General features: G+C 34.2%; 1 protein-coding gene across 12 annotated transcripts in view; it reads right to left on the bottom strand.

Annotated features, from left to right (window-relative positions):
• Positions 1 to 21,736, bottom strand: part of RYR2 (ryanodine receptor 2) — a 383,225-nt gene that overhangs the window by 49,660 nt on the left and 311,829 nt on the right. For 5 of the 12 annotated variants that reach the window (XM_085055535.1, XM_085055538.1, XM_085055530.1 and 2 more), the window contains 9 exons: positions 17,773 to 17,907; positions 15,786 to 15,820; positions 14,179 to 14,292; positions 13,444 to 13,540; positions 9,181 to 9,284; positions 8,574 to 8,625; positions 8,386 to 8,439; positions 6,737 to 6,760; positions 653 to 752 (listed from right to left, as the gene is read on the bottom strand). In XM_085055535.1, the coding sequence (XP_084911661.1) occupies positions 653 to 752; positions 6,737 to 6,760; positions 8,386 to 8,439; positions 8,574 to 8,625; positions 9,181 to 9,284; positions 13,444 to 13,540; positions 14,179 to 14,292; positions 15,786 to 15,820; positions 17,773 to 17,907 (715 nt within the window). The remainder of the gene's footprint in view (positions 1 to 652; positions 753 to 6,736; positions 6,761 to 8,385; positions 8,440 to 8,573; positions 8,626 to 9,180; positions 9,285 to 13,443; positions 13,541 to 14,178; positions 14,293 to 15,785; positions 15,821 to 17,772; positions 17,908 to 21,736) is intronic. The other 7 variants (XM_085055539.1, XM_085055540.1, XM_085055542.1 and 4 more) reach the window with 3 other exon arrangements.

Raw genomic sequence — 21,736 nt, 5'->3', positions numbered from 1 at the left:
ATTGATTTAAGGGCTCACAATCATAAGCTAGCTTTCATATTTAACAATGTGTCAATTCTGCATGACAATCTAGATGCTTTCTTCTGTTTTTTTCAGAAAATGACAGTGATCCAAGCATTTAGCTATAGTAAACAAAATTTGTAATCAGGAATGTTTAAAACATCGCTACTGTGGAAACAAATCACAAAAAAAAAAAAAAAGAAAGCATAAAACCTTAAAGTAAGATGGTTTCCAAGGGACAGAAGCATCATTTATACTTTTGAAATGTTTTATCTAAGTACACCAATAAAGCAGATATTTGCAGAGTGGGGAATAATGAAAGGACTAAAGACTACACCTATTTCAGAACTGTACACATTCCAGAATTTGAGGGCCATTTCGTCATTTTATGATGCTAATGCTATGAAGCACTTCGCATCTCCTCTAAATCAGCACTAGAAAAATTAATTATAACTACAAAAGAAAAAATAGTCTCATGAAAATTAATCATTGTACTTTCCTGGATTAGCTGTCAATTTTTGAAATTTCAAGTTCATTTTGAAAGCAAGCTTTAGAACCAAATATATGCATGTTTTGCCCCATAAGAAATAAAATCACTTCAAAGTTCATTAGAAATAAGGTTTAAAATTTAATCTACACACCAAAACCTTACCTTTGCTTGCACTGATTGTCTGCAGAACCATCTCAGCAGCACCCCGATCATGCAGTCTGGCTTGTTGATACAGAAGTTTTTGCTTTTCCATTTCTTTTTCCTGAATAAAAATTCCAGTCATTTAAGATTTGACTTCAGTTACTATCAATCCTCCAAAGGTTTTTGGTTTTCTCTTAGTATATGGGCTCTATGGCAACATCATGGACCATTTTAATACATACGATGCTACTGAACAAATAATTAACAGGTAATTAAATAAATAATCTCCACTCGGTATTTTTCTTAAATATGCTTTTAGCAGTTTATCTGGAAAGAGTCATCTCAATTGTAAATCATCAGGTTAGTTCAAAGCCCATGTTCATTGTATCTATGCACTGCATGTATCAAACTTGCACTTTTGTGCCATGTTTTTGTGCAACAGTTCATAATAATCTTATTCACTCTTAATAATCTTCTATAGTGTGACCATAACTTCATACTGCTCAGTATGTGGCTCTTGAGTTGCAAGTTGTTGCTAAATACCAGAGTAACAGAAGCATCTCAGAATTTTTTTCAAAACATATTATATTACAATATGGATTGCCCACCCTACTAACAGAATATTTGATAGAATACACTGTGCTTTTATATTTTGTATTCTCTAGCGGCAACAAACAATACTGCATGGCGTTGCTTGAGCAATGGTGAAGTTTGTTTTTCATAATTTAAACTACTACCGAAAACATAAAGAAGAGCATAAAGAGCAAACATAAAGGCACAGTTAATTCCAGATGAGTTTGAACTTTCATCAGGTTAATTGAAGTTTGCTGGAGAATTGAGGATGACTAAGCAGTATAAGTTGCAAAATGGAAGTTGCATAGAGCCCTATGACAGCGAGTCCATCAGATGGCGTGGTAAAAAGCTTACTCAAAAGGAACATGACACAATCAGTTAGTATCATGTCCAAAAACACAACGCCCAAAACATGTATGACCTAAAAGCAGGAACAGCTGCAGCAGAAGTAGCCAGAATGACAGCTTTGCTGCCATAAACTTTCCATCCAAGTTACGGAAAAAATACATTGGAAGATGGAAGAGGTTTAAAAAATGAAGGCTTGCTAAATAGAGGGTATGAGTAATAAATTAAAAAAGAAGAGGTAAAAAAGAGAAATATGTTCAAATGAATGAAAAAGAAACCTTTAACTCAAAAGCAAACCAACACAGACATTTATGCTGTTACCAGAGAGTTCTCGCCGAGGCTGGCAAATTTGTTTCTTAAATCTTTGATAATATCGTGCTGCGGAAACAAAATTCATCAGGGTTTTTTTTTCACACTATTAGCTCTCCTGTGATTAAATTGTATCTTGCTTTTTGCTTTAAATTATGTGACAGATCTAGATGGAGGCACAAAAAGGAAAAAAAAATGGCAGCGTTGCTTCGTATTTAGCCATGCTAAGGTTTGAAAGTTTTGCCTTCATGTTTAAACCTCTTCCTGGGAGTTCAACAAAAACAAAACAGAAACATACACACACGCGCACACACACCACACACACAAACCACCAGAAAATCATGACATCACAGGTTCAGTATAGCTACAATAAATTATTTTCCTTTGCTTCAGAAGCCATTGAAAACTCATCAGCATTTCTTTTAGTAAAAACTATCTCCTATTTCTAGATACTACTAGCTTTAGACCCAACACCCTTTCCTCTTTCTTTCATTGCAAAATTTATTATTCACAAGCCTAACACCAGCTATACTACTTTCATTGCACAATATTTTTTCATAAGAATATCAAAGATTTATGACAATGTTTACAGAGAGGATGCATCTGCATAATCTACAGACTAACTTCTTGCAATGGCACTATAGAAGAACAGTAGGAAGAGGCATTGCCAAACAGCTTAAAATGAGAGAAGTGGCATTTCCCATGGAAATCAAGGTGTCTATGTAATTAGTAACAAAACAGACAACAATGAAAACCAAAACCAACCAAAAAACACTAACAAAAAAAAAAAGGCCACAAGCATTTCTTATAAAAGCAACCATTCCTTTGATGATAACCCACAAAGATCATGGTTCCTTCTTCAGCTTGACAATGCATTTTCACTGTTGCTTTTTCCTTGAAAACTCACTACATATATATAAAATATATATGTGAAGGTAGCACTGAGATGAAGTGGGCCACCCATTGCCTACAAAGTATACCAAGTTAATAAGGTTATCTCCATTTCTCTAAGATGTGATTACTGTTTACATTGTTATCTGTTTCAGCTACCAGTTTCAGCTTTTTGCACTTTATCCACTTGCTTGGCAGTTGAAGCCAAGAAAACCACCAAACTAATTAGCCACCAATTTCAGTTTTCTGTAATTCACAAAACCATCACAACAATAGCAAAAACACTTCACTAAATGCGACATTTAAAATAATTAAACAGATTCTAAAAAAACACCAAAAAAAACCAAAAGAAATGCACCCCAAAACAAAACCAACTCTCAGTGAAGATGAAATCTTTTTTATCTTGGAAGTTTTCCAGTCATATGAGGAAAAAGTTGACCACTTAGAAATGTACACACATGCATTCTCATATCATAGACTTTTCCCAGCAACCTAGCAAACCAAGGAAACTTTTGAATCACACTATTTGAAAGCAGAGACCCAAATATTTTCTACTTAATCATGGTTTTTTGGTTTTTTAGTCATTGCAAGCAGTCATATGCCAAAATACATCGGGCAAAACCACAAGTTTTACTTTGAATTTGTAGGCAACAAACTTGCTAAAACAAAAGAGAAGTCTTAATGACAAGTGTCCTGCTGAAATTCTTAATTTTCTTGTAATTCAGACAGAGACTTATTCTTTGGAGCTAAGACATATAGAGAGGTTTGTTTGCTGCCATAACTAAGCTCCAGGATACAGACTGCTGGCATAAGATCCTACTTTTACAGAGCATTCTTTTTTCTTTTTTTTTTTTTTAATATAAAATAGTGAAATTAAGTAAAAGAGAATAAACAAAAAGATGGAAAGAGGAGAAATTACTTTCAACTCAGCGATTAGAAGATGAATGCTTCTCCCTTGAATTGTCTTCATATTTTATACTTTTCAAGACTTCAGTTTAGTCCAGAGAACAAATCCTATTAGACAGGTTGTCCACTGGCAAAATATCTGTTCATTTCAATGCCAGGCATGCATGAGTATAAGCTATGTAATTAAAACATCAAGTACTCATGCATAATACTTATGTATCTTCTTATATGTAAATCTTTATTTTAATCCTTTAAGTTCAAGATACGCTTGTATACTCTATAAATAAAATTGAATTTTTCCTAAATCTCTCCTTTTGGATTTCATTATTGAAGCATCACTGCTTGTTGCACAGGGTTTGGACTAAATGACCTTTAAAGGTCCTTTCCAACCCAAACTATTCTATGCATAAAATAATTTATTCTGTAGTGTAGACAGTGAAACCATGTGTTAGGTTTCATACAATCCATTATAGGTAGGAAAAGCTGATGAAAAACACATTTTTACATACTGATTGGAATGTTTAATTTCTTAGAATTGATAAATTGATTATTGTGTCTCATCTTAATTCATATAATAAATAGTTACTTATTGTACATTTGTGGTACATGGACATGGTTTATTCAGGATTTGTCACAGGAAGAGATAAAGGCAACTATCTTCAATGGGCTGGAGCCTTAGGAGGTTGCATTATTTGTACGTACTAAAACTTGAAAATTTTTGTCTACATAACTGCACAATGTATCACTTTGTCAAAAAATTGTGAATACAGAAGTCTATCAACAAAGTTGCTACCAGTAATAGGAATGAAAAGAACTGACATAGGAAGTTCTATTTCCCCAATTTCTTTTATTTTCTTCCTGTGAGGAGTCAATTTAAATCAATTTACTACAAATGAGTTTAAAAACATGAGGTAGATTTTGACCCTTTTTTTGACTTCCCATCCCATATTTCGAGCACATTAATATGTAGCAGTGACTCAAATGCAGAAAATTATTTGGATTCAGCTACTGAAACAGTTTGATTTGAAAGAATTTCCTATCAGATAGAATCAAAGGGGACAGTGACACCAACTTTATAGGGAGTCAAATGAGCATCTGTTCAATACAACAGAAAGTTAATGTAGCAAACAAGGGCATAACTGTAATAACTCAAAGCAAATACTAGCAGGTAAATGCTGACAGGAACATATAAACATACAGAGAACATTACTGTCACCTCCCTACTGTCCACACAGTAAATCCGATACAGATTAACTGTACAGAAATGAGACTACACTTCGTGAGATATGGCCATGAAAATTGTCAATAAAATACACTTGGCAATTTTATCACATTCTAAGCTTGACCAAATGTCTCTGTTGCTCTGACTGTGAAGAGATTCAAGACTTCAAACATGACACATTTTTGAAGTTTAGAGAAGCAATAGACTTTTATCTCCATACAAATTGAAATCAGTCTTTTCACACACACACACAGGATAGAATAAAAGAACTGCCTTCAACATTTAAGTTTGATTGCCAGACAGAAACACACAAATGCACACACATGCACACAGAGCTGGCATACAGTTTCACATCTGTACGACTGTTTCCTATCATGTATGAAGGAAGAAATGGTTATTTCTTGTTGTGGTTTTTTTCCCTCTTTAAAGCACTTCTGTCAGCAAGACAGAAAATTTTCTGTAGAGCATATAAGATTTAGTGTATGGTAACCAGGTAACCAGAGTGGTAAATATGCAGTATTTGAATAGCTGAATTATTGGAATTAAAAAATAAGAAATTATATTATTAGGTTGCTTATATATTTCCTTTGGGGTTTTTTAATATGCACTTTTTGTTTGTAGGAATTACAATACCTTTTAAATAACTTTTTGTGAGCACATTCATCTTCCAGGATAATGTCATTATCATATGAAGTTTGGAACAGACCTGTGCAAATTTTTGGAGGAGTAAGAGTAAAGTTGATCCTGAAATACAGCTTCTCTCCCCACAGATGCATGGTAACCTCTTTCTTTTGTGATATGAATGTTAACAGAAGGCTAGCAAACAAAATACCAAAACCATCTTGCACTTTTCCATGGAGAAGGTTACAATTGTTTCCCTACCTTGCCAAAAGAAATAAAATTTGAAGTTACTGACTGAAGTCTGACCATTAGCTAAATCTGTGCATTTCAAATCTCAAGCACATCATCTTTATTTACTCTAATCTATCATTAGCCACAGCACAAATAACTGTATTTAAACACCTCAGAATCAAATATCAGCTACTCCACACACCATACCTTCTCTCAGAATATCAACCTGGCAGCACTACCAGCAAGTGGCCTGAGTCAACAATAGGAACCGAAACTTCTACCTGCATCAAGTAGGCAAGTAGTTTGCTGCATAGCTATGGGATACCTTTTAGAAACAAATGGTGAGGCTTTCATGACGAGACACAAAAGGCTATGTAAGAAATTGGGCCAATAAAAAAATTGCAATGAAATTTCAGAGCTATTTCCTCTAAATTCTTAGAGAAAACATGGAACAACTAGGAATCATTTCAGGTAAGGAATAGCCAAGGAGTTTCTATTAAATGTTATAATGATAAAGACTAAGGACTCAGTGACCTCCAACTCTGAATCAGAGATAACTGTGATTGATGTCTGTCTGTGACAGATATTGAAAACAGAATTCTACCACTGCATCAGAAATGTGTGTCTGCTAAGAAGCAGAAGAAAAGTTCAACTACTTTCCCTTAACAGCCAAAGAAGTTGTTTTAATAACTCAAATTAAATCATAACCAGAAAGAAGATAACTGATGCACAAAAGGCATGAACAGCAAAACAACACGAACAAGCCGAATGACACTTAGTTTCCCCCAAAACAGTATCGCAGTTCCACATGGCATATTCTGCATAAATACTTCCGGGAGTCTTTAAAGAGTTTGTGCACAAAAAGGGTTTGGTAGAGATGTCATGCTGCAACTAAAATGTTAAAAACAATTTCAAGACCCTTTAGTTGAACTTATCCAAGATGTTGGGCCTGAAAAATCACAAAATTAGACCCAGACAAATACACACATATTTTTTTTTTGTTTTACCTTGCTGCGTTGTGATCCTGTCACCTTAAGGAAGGGCAAGGACAAGAAGCGAAATAGTAATAAGAAAAAGAAGTCCAAAATTTTTTACTGCAGGTGACTGACCAAATACATACACAAAACTGTCTTTTGAAAATATTAATACATTATTTAAACATACGTTTCACAGCTACAGGAAAAAAATAATGAGAAACAAATGAATAGGATCTTCTCTCAAAACAAAAAATTGAATGCTGAACAAAGAACCCATTAGGAGCACTAACAACTTCCTTATTGATAATTTTTTTCATTCGCCTCAATGACTTCCTGTTTATCAGTTTTCACACTTATAAGCACTAGGCTTTTGATATTTGACAAGTGTGTACAGGCTAACTGATAAAAGCTTATAGGAATGAATATTATTTTTTTAGTCAACAGTAAACCAGTGACTGTGCATACCCATAGGAAAAGGAAAAGAAAAAATCAGAAAAATCCACTGAAATTTGGGTTCACACTCAGATATTTACCAAGAAACAAAAATTTATATATAGAGTATATTACTTGTAACGGAACTGGACTTCTGAGTGATTGAAAAGAATTTAGCATTGACATTCTTTCTGCTTTCTTTATACAGTCAAATAGGGAATATGTACTTAAATAATTCAGCGCTATATTATGCAGCATCATGTAGAAAACACACAGAACATTTTACGTGTATAAAACAATGGAGTAAAAGTACACATGACCCAAACCACTCCTCAACAATCAGAACAGCACAGATAGCTTTATAGCAAATAAATCAGTATATTTAGAACTTTTTTTAAGAAATAATCAAAGTCTTTATTTCATGTTTCTGTGTTTTAGTAGAGATATGAAATGGAAGTATTGACTGATTTGAAAGACATAAGAGACACCTTTCAATGTCAGAATTGTAATATGCCAAAATACATTAAAATATTAAAAATATTTAAAAGCTAATTCCCTCAGTGCCCCTTAGATGAGATAAATTTCTTGCAAGCTCCATTTTATTCATGGAAAAAGAGAGACAGATCCCAGAGCACATGACAAAGACTCATCTCTTACACTTGTAATCAACTCATGTGTATATCCTTAAACAGTGATGATCACGAGAAACTCAACATTAAACAACAATAAATACAGATTTCCTATTCTCAACATAAACAAAAATCGTAGCAGTACTGATGAACAAAAATTCACATTTTATTAGGAAGCACTAATATATCTGTGAACATAAAACTACTGTATGAATTACCAGTACTGAATGTAAATTACTACTGCAAAAAGTAGTATTATTTAAGAATTTTGAAAATCCAAAGTAAAGGTAGATCAGAATACTTTAAAAGATACAGTCTGTTATTATCAGACTTTTATAATTAGTCACTATCTGTAATATCTAACTAAAAAGTAAAAGTCAATGAGATAAATATGTAAAATCCACTAAATTATTCTCTAAGTAATTTTATGTGATAGTGCATGTTTTTGTTTCGCTACTATTAATCTGGTGACTCATATCTGCCATATCCAGCTTGTGACATGCAGTTCACTGGCATAATAAGCTGCAGTAAGCCATGAACCAAGAAACATAAATGTCAGCTGGAAGCTATGAAATAATGTCTAACATGATAAGAAAAACAATACAAGTATAATCTTACCTCAAAACTCTTTACTTCTTCTTCACCATCATCGTCTTCTTCATCATGGCAGCTCTGATACCATGTAGAAAGAAAACATTTACTGATAATTTGCAATTTACTGATAACAATTTACAAATAATTTCTCTTTATCTTCTTCACTAACTTAATTAAAACACAAAATTTGCAAAAGATATCAGCAAAGTTACCTTTGCCATAATGTCAGCATAAGCCATATACAGGAAATCTTCTTCCAGTTTGCTGGTTGATAGAGAGAGGAAAGGTAAAATGAGGAAGGTTAGAGTCATTATAGTAAAACTGAAGTGCCAAAATATTTTTAAACATCTTACAAACATTTTTACAGATTTTCTATGCCCATAACTAATTACAGAAGTATTTTTGGAAAATGAAGACTTGACTAACTTATAAAAATAATAAAGCATAGCCAGCTACAAATACAGTACTCAGAAATTCATAAACACCTTGCAGTAAAGTGAATATAGTTAATATTTCAATTATACTTAGAATATACTTCACATTCAGACAGAATATGACTGTCAATAGGGAGCATAGATAGAAGACAGAGGAGTAGTAAGTCCTGAACACAGGATCTATAACTGTGAAAAAGTCATGTTAACATCTCTTCACATACCACAAGCTAAAGAGGTTTGAGTGTAACTCAAACTCACCGTATGTTCATACGCACGTTTTGGCCTAGCTTATGCAATCTCACTTGAAAAGAGACATACATGACTTCAAATACAGGAGCAATCTGAAAATCTGCATACACTCTGTAGTCTCTCACACCATCCCTACCATTTTTCAGTCAAGGCTGTTCGACTGAATAGCAGAATAAGTTGATGTAAAGGATCAACTCTTTTAACGCTTTCATCTTCTTCTGGTGGTTCCTCCCCAGGTTTCTTTAGGGAAAAAAAGATTTTAAAAGTATTCCATTATCTATAATGAACAACGTTTTACTCTGTGCAATTTACTAAACATTAAATATTAACATATGTAATTTTGATTTGGATAACCAGAAGGAGGCAACTTCCAAGCAAAGCATAAAAAAATTGAACCCTGACTGTGTTTATGACTATGAAGACTTACAAGGATGATACCACTTGCAAAGCTTTGGATTTCCTCTCCTCATAAAAACCCCAGATTAACCCTCAACCCCAGATTCTGAAAATACTTTGATCTTTTACTCTGTTAGCCAGAACTAGTAGTAAACAGATGCCATCATTTACTATTATACTGTTTGTGGCTCACTATGTTAACCAGCTTCATCTGCTAAAAATGAGAATCCTCTGTTTCAAGTCTATGTCAGGTATAATGTCCACTGAGAAACTCTGAGAGACTTTGAGGGAGAAGAAATCCAAACTTGAACCTCACCAACAGTTTTAGACACAAGGAGTTCTATCTACCAACAAGAATAATATTGGCAGGATGTAGAATTTTAGATGACAAATCAACTATGTAACAAAAATACTATATACGATCCAATAATATATATAAATCCATAAAGAGGGTTCTTTTTTCATGTGGTTATTTTGCTTTTGGTTTTAGACAGCTCTAGTTAGTTTACTTTGAAAGAAAAATGTAGTCCTAAATACAATAACGTCAACCACCAAAGCAATGTTCTGAAAAGAATCTATACAAATCTGTCCTCTGACGTCTTGTCTTTTGGCAAAAGACTTTCAGAAAGTTTTGCCTATCAAGTTATTAAAAAATAGCTTCATCCAGACACTTTTTCCTATGAAGAATCTGCATCGAAAACTAGTTGCGTAAAATATGTTCATTCTTCCTCCTTGTTTTCAACTAGCACTATACACTAAAATACATATAAAAAGAATTCCATGTATAGATAAGACAGCACAAGTAATAAATTATTGTATTGTCATGTTATCTGTTAAGCAATAAGGATGGGTTGGCCCCTTGAGAGATACAATGAAAATGGACTGTCGTCTATTAAGAAAACAAATTTTGCATGCCAGATACCTGCGGGAATGCTCACAGATCTCTATGTGTACTACTCTTTCTGTGTGCCTATGACGTCCACATTTCCCACTCAACTGTACCAAACATGACTGTTTGCAGCTGAGAATTCACTTTAGTTGATATACATGCATAATGGTTGTTTCATATTCCACTCTATGATGGCCATACAAGGCTCATTTCACATTTTTCAGTATGTGACAATATTTACAGTACCAATAACAAGATCAGAACAATTATGGATCTCTTCCCCTGATCTTTATTTCAATCTCATTTAGAATGCTGACCTTTCTCTTTAATTAACTGGCAGTGTTCTGTACTTCATAATGTTATCAACCAGAATATCTCCCTAATTCTATAAAAACTGATGAAACGAAAGGGCAGAAGTTGTGTTAATGTCTTACCAGTTTTCATAGATTAATTCAAATTAAATGGAGGATCAAATTCGCCAATGACTGAGTTAAGCAGGACTCCTTATTAAGCACAGTAGGAACATTAGAATAAAATGCTTGTCTGACATTCCTGGGAAATAAGTATGCTTAATTTCCAATGTCTTGAAACATTTTCCCTATAGTTACTTAGGCATAAAACTAAAAGCTTTTACTGAACGTAACATATGAGTGTAAAACAAATAGGTTGGGTAAGTTTCATTTGTCATTTCTAAATCCTGAAGACTTAAAGAATATTATTTTATATGATCTAATATTGTCTATTAAACATATTGTTCTTACAAGTTATTACATCCACTAATGTCTACCAATAAAACAAATCAACAATTATGTCAAATAAGTCTAAGTGTTCATGTAACCTATTTATTTAAGCAGAATCATTTTTATAATTAATAAAAAGTGTTGAATACCTTATAATGCTAACACCAAACATTAAAACCTTGTTCCCTCAGAGGCTTGATTTGTTGAATCAGAATAAAGAATCAGCCTAATTAAGTTCCTCAAAGAGAGGACAAGTGTATACCTTTCTCTTTTAATACCACAAGTTGAAGAAGGAGTGCCACTTTTGCATAACAGACTTATGGACAGAAGATTCAGGGAACAAAACTGCAAGTTTAATTTCAGTTCTCTGCTTTTATGGGATGGGAATGTTCAACTCCCACATCCCAAAAAAAGCTCTTACCACAAGTCTGTAAATTGCCTGGATCTGGCAAAGTCAGGAAGAAGGTAGTTTTGACTGTATTTGTTCCTTTAAATTATTTTTACTTAGCAGAAAAGCATGGTCAAGTTGTAATTTACTAACTACAGAGAGGTAAAGGACAGGAATCTTGCCTATGGTTTCTAGGTCCTGGATTGATCCAGTGTTCTACTTAATATGTGAACAGTTCAGAAGGTTCAGACAATCCTTCAAGCATACATTAGAGAGCCAAAGCTCCTCCCTTCTCCCCTTCCAGATGATTTGTGCCACCATAGCCTGGGCTATTATTTCATCTTGACAGTTCAATAAACTTATTATTCCTTGCTACACCAGGGTATAGTTTCTCTAAGAGCAACTTTCACCAGCAACACAACCACACCTTTCATGAAGTCCACAAAGCATTCTGGGTCAGTTCCACAAAGCTGAATTATGGAACCTCAAACTCTCACCCTTCTGAGAGCGAGTGCACTAAGGCAGCAAGATTGCGATAGAAATTTATTTAAAAGACAGACAGAGTTTTGCATCCTCTTTTAAATGAAAGAGAGCAATGGAAACACACATAACTGTATGTTTGAGGAATTATAAGAGAATTCCTGTAGTTTTCTAATAAAGCATGATACAAAAGCCAGACCAGTCTGTTTCTGTCTTCTCTGAGACAGTACACTCAAGCTACCTGCTGGCAAGGATTTATTAATAAACTTTGCCAATAACTAGGCTCATTGAGGAGCCTTCATGTCAATGTAACCAAATTACCATGCTGGGTTATTTCATTACATGTACACACCTGCACATACATGCATGCATGCAAAGAGCTAGGCTGTTCCACTGCACACTCATGCTCCCCACTGCTAAAATACAATCTTCGAGACTGAACCTGCACTATTTAAAACACTTGCATTGTGTTGGGATACATGAGGATATCAGTTTAAAAGGCTGTATACAAAGTAAATATTTGTAGAAGTCTTGCTTTTTCACAATGCTTGATCATACATAAGGATGCAACAAGAAATTAATTCTACATGTGTGCAGGCAAAACTGAACTTATGTAGTCTGTGTTGAGCTCATTGCTGCTGATTTCCCTTTCACTATTTTGATGCTTATTTTCAAAACTGTTTACCACTTTCCTAGCTGGTTTTAAGCATAAGCTTTAAGCAGTAAAAGCAAAATAATGGGGTTTTTTTCTGATAGAAATTTTCCAGTTAGCTTCCTCTCTCTATTACAGAGAGCAGGCTCTTCTCACAATAATAAGGCCAATCTCAGACTGTGTTCTGTTGGACCTCCCAGGGACTGAATCAGTTCCTAGTACTCATTCTTGCCCAACCTGTGAAAGAACTGCCTTTCAGAGAGACAATGGTAAGGGATGACAACCCCAGACTTAACTGAAAATCACCACAGGCTTTTACAAGGCTAAAGACATGGCTCTAATACTTCACCACTGGGAAAAATCCTCATGTCCCTGACAAGAGGATTCTTTTGTGAAGAAGCATCAGTCTCTGACAGCTTCTGAGGAACTGATTGATCTCAGACTAGAATTCCTCCAGTTTCCTTTTCTAACCTTTTGACTTAAATGGTTTTAATGTGGATTACGCAGTCCTCAAATACACATAGGTTAGCTGCAAAACAGGAGGGAATAGGCTGTTCCAATTCTCCACAGGGCAGAAGATAAGAGATAGGGGAATGACAGAAATTGATATGTAATTTAGACAAAAGCTTTATAAAAGGTTATTGAAGTCCTGAAGCAAAGTGCTTGAGGGGATTTTGGAATTTCCATCATTTGCAGTTTTTAAAAAGCTGTCAGAGTTACTTGGTTATAGCTCATTCCTTTGGGTAGAGATAGCCTTAGTGATATCTGAGGTACCTCACAGATTTATAATTATTACTATACAAGATGAATGTTAATCCACAATACATTCCTATGACCCTTTCACCCAGACGTACTGCTAAGTCTTCTATGAGTTTGTCTTCAAAATAGTGTTCTTCTGTTTCAATCCAAGATTTATCATAGCCTTGAAGAAAGAGATTGACGGCTCGGTGTCTGAAAAGGGACATTTAAAACAAAAGCTGTAAAGTTTTAAAAAGAAGATTTGGTCAACATGAATTGCATTTAGCTTGAAAAACTGTCCAGTCACTACAACAATAATTTAAAAGGAAGGCAAAATTTCTATGGTCAAATATGCCAAAAGCACCCATTTTAAAAAAATTAATTTACATTAAAATGTTCTACTTAAAACTGTGTCCCAATAACTTCTAAAACTGATACCAAAATGTGGTAATAATGATTTAGGAACAGATAATAAATAAAGCTTTGAATAAATCTGAACATAATAAATAAACTAAATTGACACATTGGTGAGTTTTATTTTTTATATAAAATATTTAGATATTATTTTAATTTAAATATTAATATAACAGCAATTGATAACTTTGGACTGTGCTCAAATAATTGCATTTTTTAATATTCAGGATTGGACTTGAAATCAGAAATTGAAAATTATATTTTTTATTATTCTTTTCAGAAGCTAGAAGAAAGTAATTAAACCTAGGAAAATAAAGCAATATAAAAACTATATTACCAAGTAGTTTATTAATTACTGGTTTACATTTTTTTTTCCTTTTGATTTTAGCTCTGTATGATCATTAGTGCATTTGTGAAAGATAGAATATAGCTCTTACCTTGGCAGATTATACAAAGGTGCCATTCTAAAGCAGGCCACTACTGCTCTTTTCCTCTGTTTAGACAGCAGCTTATGCCACACTGCTTTTTTGGAACGCTGAGGATGCTCAACCTGTTACACAAAATACACATGGAAAAATAATGTGGAAATGTCCCTAGTGTCTGGACATAGTAATATTAGTAAAAATGTTAGTTAACAGATAAATGAAGTAGAAAAGCAACAGAAGAACAATAGATCAGAAAAAGTGTTCTAGACAGAGTTCAAGCATTCAGCCAAATCATGGAATCAGAATTTAGAAAATAAAGCAAAAATCTTCCTTTCCTGGTATGATACACATATTCTTCTTTTTTACTTCATTCTACTTTTTCTATTTTCTAGATAGAATACTGTGATCAATAACACCATCTCTCAGGAAACCTTAACTTTTAAGGCAAAGAATCTTCACTCATTTTATCTTTTATCTGTAACTCTTTACACATGTACAAGTAAATTGTACACATTCACATTGCCTCACACAATATTTTTAATGAAATTTTCATGGATACAATTAATATTTTGTAATATTTACCATGCGCAGCTATGATGGAAAGGTATTAACTTTAAAAAAGAGTGACAGGTACAAAGACTTAAGACTAAATCTTTTCCATGAATTTGCAGAGACATAAAATATTTCAAAGCACTTTAGCTATATTTTACAAAACTACAGCTCTATCTTAAGATATATTCTCTTTCTGCATCCTGGCTCCACAGTAGCATGACATGAAATTGTGTGTGCTCCATCTTTATCATTTATGCTTTTAGGGTTTTTTCTTCCACCCTTCACCCTTGTTTCCATCTGAAGAAAATTACTACTGTGGTGCTGAAGAGCACCTGAATACTTCTGTATATAGCCTGACTGGACAACTGGAAACTGTGATTGCAGGCTGCACTATAGATGACTCCTTTCTCACAGCCTATTCACAGTTTCTGTGATTTATTTCACATAACTTTCATAAAGATTATATCATTTGATTGAACCTATTCAACTGTTGTAGAGTTAAGGGGGAGATGACTTTTGGGGGCACCATTCGGTTTTTTTATGGAGGGTTTGTTTCTTTTACAAACAACTACGCTCCTCTGTGTTCTGACAGCATCAAAGAAGCCAGGGGATGTTAGAATTTCTACCCTGAAAGATTTGGCAATTCTTCCTTGCAAGAAAATCAAGCATCATATGTAAAATATGTAGTGGCAATTCTGATGTTTATGAAGACTCAGTATTCAATCCAAATTTGGTTATACAGTTTAGTGAAATACAAAAGAAATATTAATAGTTAAACAATAAACATTTGATTAAACACACAAAAACACTGACAAGTATTCAGTGAAATATATAACTGTACTTGTAAGATTAAACAGTAACAATCTTAAATAAGTTTCTTCTAAAAGATAAATACAAAAGAAAAATATTTTTTAAGAGAAAGGACAAAAAAAGCATTCACTGCAAACATGTTTAAAGTCACAAGAAAAAGCCAGCACTAATAATTTAAAAGTCAGACAAATCCAAACGTGAAAGTTAGGTAATTAGTAATATCTTAACAAACAATTATAAATCCCTCTATACTTTCCCAAAAGAAATAGCCTCGGCCTACGCAAGCAGATTTCTGAAAACAATAAAAACAAAAAAGTTAGCTCTGCATGGGAAGAAAATACAAAGAATGAACTGATCGTTGCCAGTACAATAAGGAAACCATTCCGAGTATGTATATATGGAGAACAGAGTATTTGTATGTAGAGAGCAAAGGATCACTCAAGACAATCACAAATACAGATGCAGCTCTCATATATTCATTCATTTTAAAGACACCGAATTTCCCACTTCAGTAAAAAAAGCTACTGAGCATTTGTCAATAGAAGATAAGTAAAGCTGTGAGACTAAATCTTTAAAATAATAGGTGCAAGGTAGTCATAAAAAAGCACAAAGAATTTACTTGACAACAAGTCATTGTCTAAGTCATATCAGAAATACTGATCTTAAATGTTGATATGGTATTATCACAATGGGAATCCATCCTGTTCTGTACTACTGCTAGATTATATATGGAGTGAGACTGATCCTATGACAGAACATGAAAAACATAAGGATCATACCTTGGGTTTCACTCATTTGAACAACTCCAAACTACACAAGCTTAACCAATTTATATACATGATGGTAAAGCCAAAATGCCAGAAATCAAGAGATTGAACATGCTGTTTGAACTTAAATACAAGAGTCTAATGCTGAATTATAAAGCTCCATATTAATCAACTTCCTTTCAGTTCCATCAGCTTTGATAAAACCAGGGTAACAGAGAAGACTTTCTGCCCCCCTCCCCCCCCAAATTTCTAGCTTTTGTCCATTCTCTCCTCACAGCAATTCTATATCCTTTCAAATCAGCACCCATTCTCCTGTCTCTCTCTCTCTCTCATAGGCAAACCATGATTGACAAGGATTTAGTTCCATATTCTATCACTTTTTTCTTGCTCCACATGTTCAGCAACAGGTAAAATTTAGTGACTCCTCCTCATTCCCTTCTGCCACAGTGTAAGGCTCTTGAACTTGCAGCAAGTCCATATCAAGGCTGGCAAACTATATGAAGAAGAGTTGTGTGATGCAACAGACAGGACACAGATATTCACATCGACACGCCTTCTGTAGGGTGTATATACAAGCACATTCACACATCTCTCAAGTTCCTATTGACTGAACCAGTGACCTCATCACAGCGTGGAAACTTCCTGACATCGGATCTGAAAACTTGCACCAAGCTTCTGAGTGAACCCAACTAATCTAAAGAGAATGCAAGAGAGCCTTGAATTCTCAAACGTTCTTTGAAAAGGGAAAAAAAAATGATGAGTAAATTTTATAAGCAGACAGTTTGTAGTCTGTGGTGTGCAGCCAACAGTGTTCATCTCTGCCACTAGGAATACCTTCCAAGTTAATGTCCTGTTTTTTCAGTACATTTTTAAAAGGAAAACACACAGAATAAATCTAAAGTGCAAAATAGGTAACAATTCAAAAAAGGAAAACTCACAAAACTAATTTATCAACTAGTCTTTGACCTGTAAGATGTACCAATATAGGAGAGTTTTTAACTTCAAATTTTAAAGAATATTGCTACTGGAAAGGACATTAAATAAAATGCAGAATTACTTAAATGAAAGTTATTGTAGTTCAGGTCACATGGGAAGCTCATATATTAACGCAAAAAATATTAGCTAATACAATAGAGCTTTGCTCCAGATTCTAAAGCCATTTGAAGATTCTGACAGAACTTTCTCAGAAAAAAATAATTCCTCCAATCTGCTTCTGCTGTTTCTTGAATGCAGCAAGGAATATATGAGTTGGCCAGACTGGCCAAACAAATTGTTGTTGGAGCTGCTGCAAACACACTGTGTGAAAGATATCACCTTGATATTGGACTACAAAACATAAGATTAGGCATGTAAACAGTAGCCATCAAAAGAAAGAAAAAAGGAATATACCATTAAATATAGCAGGTGACAGTATAAGTGAAAGGGTGAATACATTTATTTAGATTAAGAAGCAATGGATTGGTAAAATGTGTCTAACCTGTTCCAGGTGAAACAATACGTTAGCTATATCAAGGACCCTTTCCACAGTCTTCTCTGGATCTGAGGAATCTTCAGTCCTGTTTGGTAAATCTTTGTAAAGTGCCATCTGCCATCTAATGGCAGGATCCTCAAGCTGCAGGAGAAAGATTTCACAGGTGATTAAGACAAAAATCTTCTAATTTGTAGAGAAACTGTTTCAAAGGCCAACTCAAACACTTTATATGGTTAACCTAAGCCTTTACAAGGCTAACTCATACAGCATCTGCTACACTGTGAAAACAAAACAAGACTGATTTGTGCAATGTTTTTTAAGAGCTTCCATAAAATCATAAAGTGTTTTGGGTTGGAAGGGACTAAAAGCCTTCTAGTTCCAACCCCTCTGCCATACACAGGGACACCTTCCACAAGACCAGATTGCTCAGAGTCATATCCAACTTGGCTTTGATCACTTCCAGAGATGATGCAGCCACAGTTTCTGTGGGCAACCTGTCCCACAGAACTAAAACACTAATAATCATACAAACAGCAAATGATCATGGGTCAACAAATAGCACTGGCACCAGCAATGAACATAATATTTGAGGAAAAGTAATGAATATGAGGTACACAGCTATAACTTAGTATGCTGCCTTTCCCATTATTAAACCAAACATTGAAATTGTTGCTCTGCTGGTTGGGATTACTTAATTTTCAGTCATGGAAATGAGTAGTACTGCTCTTATTAATGTCTATTTTAAAATTTGTTTTAATTGTTAGAAAATCCTAATTTTACTGATTACTTAGAAAAAATGAATTCAAGATGCATTTGCTGATCAGCCTATGAGTTAAAAGAATTGTAAGAAGCAAAATGTTTTTTATTAATTTTTTCTCTTTACATTTAATTTTTTCTATTTAATTGATCTGTAATTCTCTGTTTTAAAATTAGCAATTACTTTTCTGTTTTGTTTTGTCTCCCCAGTCCTTCTTATCAACACTGATGCAACGCATTTTGCAACCTTTTATTGTGCCAGTGACACTGATGACCCATTTTTCTGAGAGCTGTGCCAGTGATCATTCCTGATTATGCAGTTACAGTTGAAGACCCACTGGACTGGATGGCTAGAGAACTTAGGAGACCAAACCCTAAACCCTACAGATTTTAATAGGGCTTGAACTCAACACTTACTTGTCTAAAACATCTTTGTGGATCCAGATTTAAATTTGTGCCTAAGATGAGACAATAATTCTAATTCACTGCCACAAAACATATTACAATATACGGTTTACTCAAGTTCCAGGAATGGTTATGAACTTACACATTTGTTCATTAATAGCTTATTACAACCTAGAAAGCCACATTTTGCAGGCATTTCTTCCACCTTTCGGCTTTTCCATTTCTTAACAACTGTCACATCCACAGTCTTTGTGTGAGCATTTGACTGGTTCATCATGAATGGATAGTCCACAAAAGACTTTTTAATCACAGGTGGAGATGTCTTTTGATCTGAGGACTCCTCACATTCTATCAAGGTACAGCTTTTTTGCATAAGTAGTTTTCTAAGGGTATGAGTAGTTGACATTTCAAGGTGTGAATTAGAATGGCTGGAAGAGGATTTTGGTGACTTGAGCTTCATCCATGTCAAAATGAATGCAAGTTTCGTCATCAATTTCTTGAAATAAAAGGCTTGGTACTGAGTAACAGCATGCAGGCATGCAAGGAAAGGAAAGACAGAAACAGGGTGAAGACAAATGAACAAATGTAGACAAAGGTAGACAAATGCATGAAATAGACGCCACAACATTAACAGCTAAAGATTCAGAAGGATGATTCGCTAACAGTGCAATACTCCAAAAAGGAATCTAGACAAATTACATTTTAGCTCTAACATAAATAACAGAATGTTAGGTGTCTGTGGGAAGTGGTTAACAGAAAACACCATTTGAAGAAAGAATATTGCTACAGCTTGGAGAAAACCAACCTTTCAAAAAGTGGTATTTTTCCTATATTTTTAAAGCCACTTTACACAAACATCATTATAACTAAGTTACATATTAATTCATAGTAGTAAATAAAAATTTAAATTTATAAGACCTTTTGGCCTATATTCCCATTATGTCTGAATCAATCAGACAAAAAAAGTGTAGTGTATGCATGATGGCTTCATTTTTCATAACAGGAAACATCATACTTGACTGTACAGTGACTGAATCCTAATGACATCACAGATTTATGGAATAAATTGTATTGTACTTGGTACATAACTACTGAATTTAACTTTGGACATCATACTTTCAAGTAATTAAGTTACACACATTTAGTGTTAACTCTAGAATGTGCCAGTGATAAATCATCACTTTGTCTGTAGTTAACTACTTTTCACATGCAGGTAAAAATCAGAGCCTTTAAAAGTTAATAAAGCAATATTTAAATAGCTATAAAATAAAGCTAACTACTATAGCAGTTTATCTTTGTCATCCCTGTCTTATGTGGTTCTCTTTCAGATTTTCTTCTTCCATCGAGAATTCAATTTAAGAAAATCTAAAGCCACTGCTGAAAAGTTTACAACTGGAAAATCCAACAATGTGTACTTTGGATTAGCTAAGATTACTTTTGTCTTAATCATCAAGGTGCTGTAAAATTGTATCAATCTAAGAAATTTAAAAGCACTTTCATTTTCATGTGGTATAAACAGAGGAGGTGTATGTTGCTTAACAATAGCAAACTTTTAATTGAAGCATAAGAAGTTTCTGAAGAAAAAGCATAGATCAAGATATTAGGATGTACCATTACTTCCAAGCAACAAAGCAGCAACAGACAGAAATTTCTGAACAGCAGAATGTATCACTGAAGAAACAAAATGGAAACTGAAGTAGTTAAAACAGGAGGACAAGTGTTAATACCAATTTGAAATGCCAGGCACAACTTATAACTGCATGGCTCACAAAACTACAATATACACGTACTGAAAAGGTCAGAACAGAAATATCTATCATTGCCACTAAGAAAACACTACGGAAGTTTATACACAAAATCACCTCACATTTAAGGGATTTATGTTCATGGCATGCACATGAACATAACAGCACATTGTTTAAGTACTGTTGCTCATTAAGATATTCAGAAACACTCCTTTCCTCCTAGCACTGATTGCAGTGGAATCTAGACTTCTGGAAGATTCTTAAATAACTTCTCAGAAAAAAAAAGCGCCAGATTTTCAGCTCAGGTGTTTACTCTCTTGGGACATTTTAATGAGCACAGGAAATACTAGTTTAGTCTTTTATAGAGGTGAATAAAACTTGGGGCAGGGGAAGGAGGTAGAGGACAATCCTAAGTAGAGCAACATCCATAGGTACTATCCCATCTTTCTTCAATAGAGGAGAAACATAGATAATTTTATTACACTTCCATATTCTGGCTTCTTTGTCATTATTTGAAGCATTTTTAGAACAGTTTAATTACACTGGCCATTTCAGGACTTTTCCCCTAAAGTTATTCACCTGGCACTGATTGGAATTCAGTAACAAAGGCCTATACTTTTTCCCAAAGTATCTTCTTTTCCCTGCGCCGAAAAGCAGGAACAAAACTGAGAAAACTGGAGATGTTTCACTTTACAGAGTATGCCAAAATGGCAGCTTCCTTTTAATTTACACTTCAAGCTGATACTAAGTAACTTTCAGCACTTTGCAGACTTTATCTCAGATAATAGTAGGTGGAGTTTAAACAGTGACAGACCTTCCTTCCATCTCCAATTTTGATTTAATGATGTGAATGGAGAGAGATTTGAAGGGCAATATGTAATTGTATATAATACATATACACACATTAAAAACCTAAAATTTGACAGATGACATGAACAAGTTACTTGACAGAAGAGAAAAAGGGACTACAAGTTATCCTAATGAACCAAGGCAGGTTGTCATTATACGTCATGAACAAATGAATTCAAAGGAAGAAAAATCAAATTTAAAAACTGCATTTAGAT

The sequence above is a fragment of the Lichenostomus cassidix genome, chromosome 3 (genome assembly GCF_008360975.1).
Source record: "Lichenostomus cassidix isolate B80296 chromosome 3, HeHo_3.0, whole genome shotgun sequence".
In the NCBI taxonomy this organism is placed as follows: domain Eukaryota; kingdom Metazoa; phylum Chordata; class Aves; order Passeriformes; family Meliphagidae; genus Lichenostomus; species Lichenostomus cassidix.
Note: the sequence above shows the minus strand (reverse complement) of the source record. Positions and strands in the feature narration are given on the sequence as shown.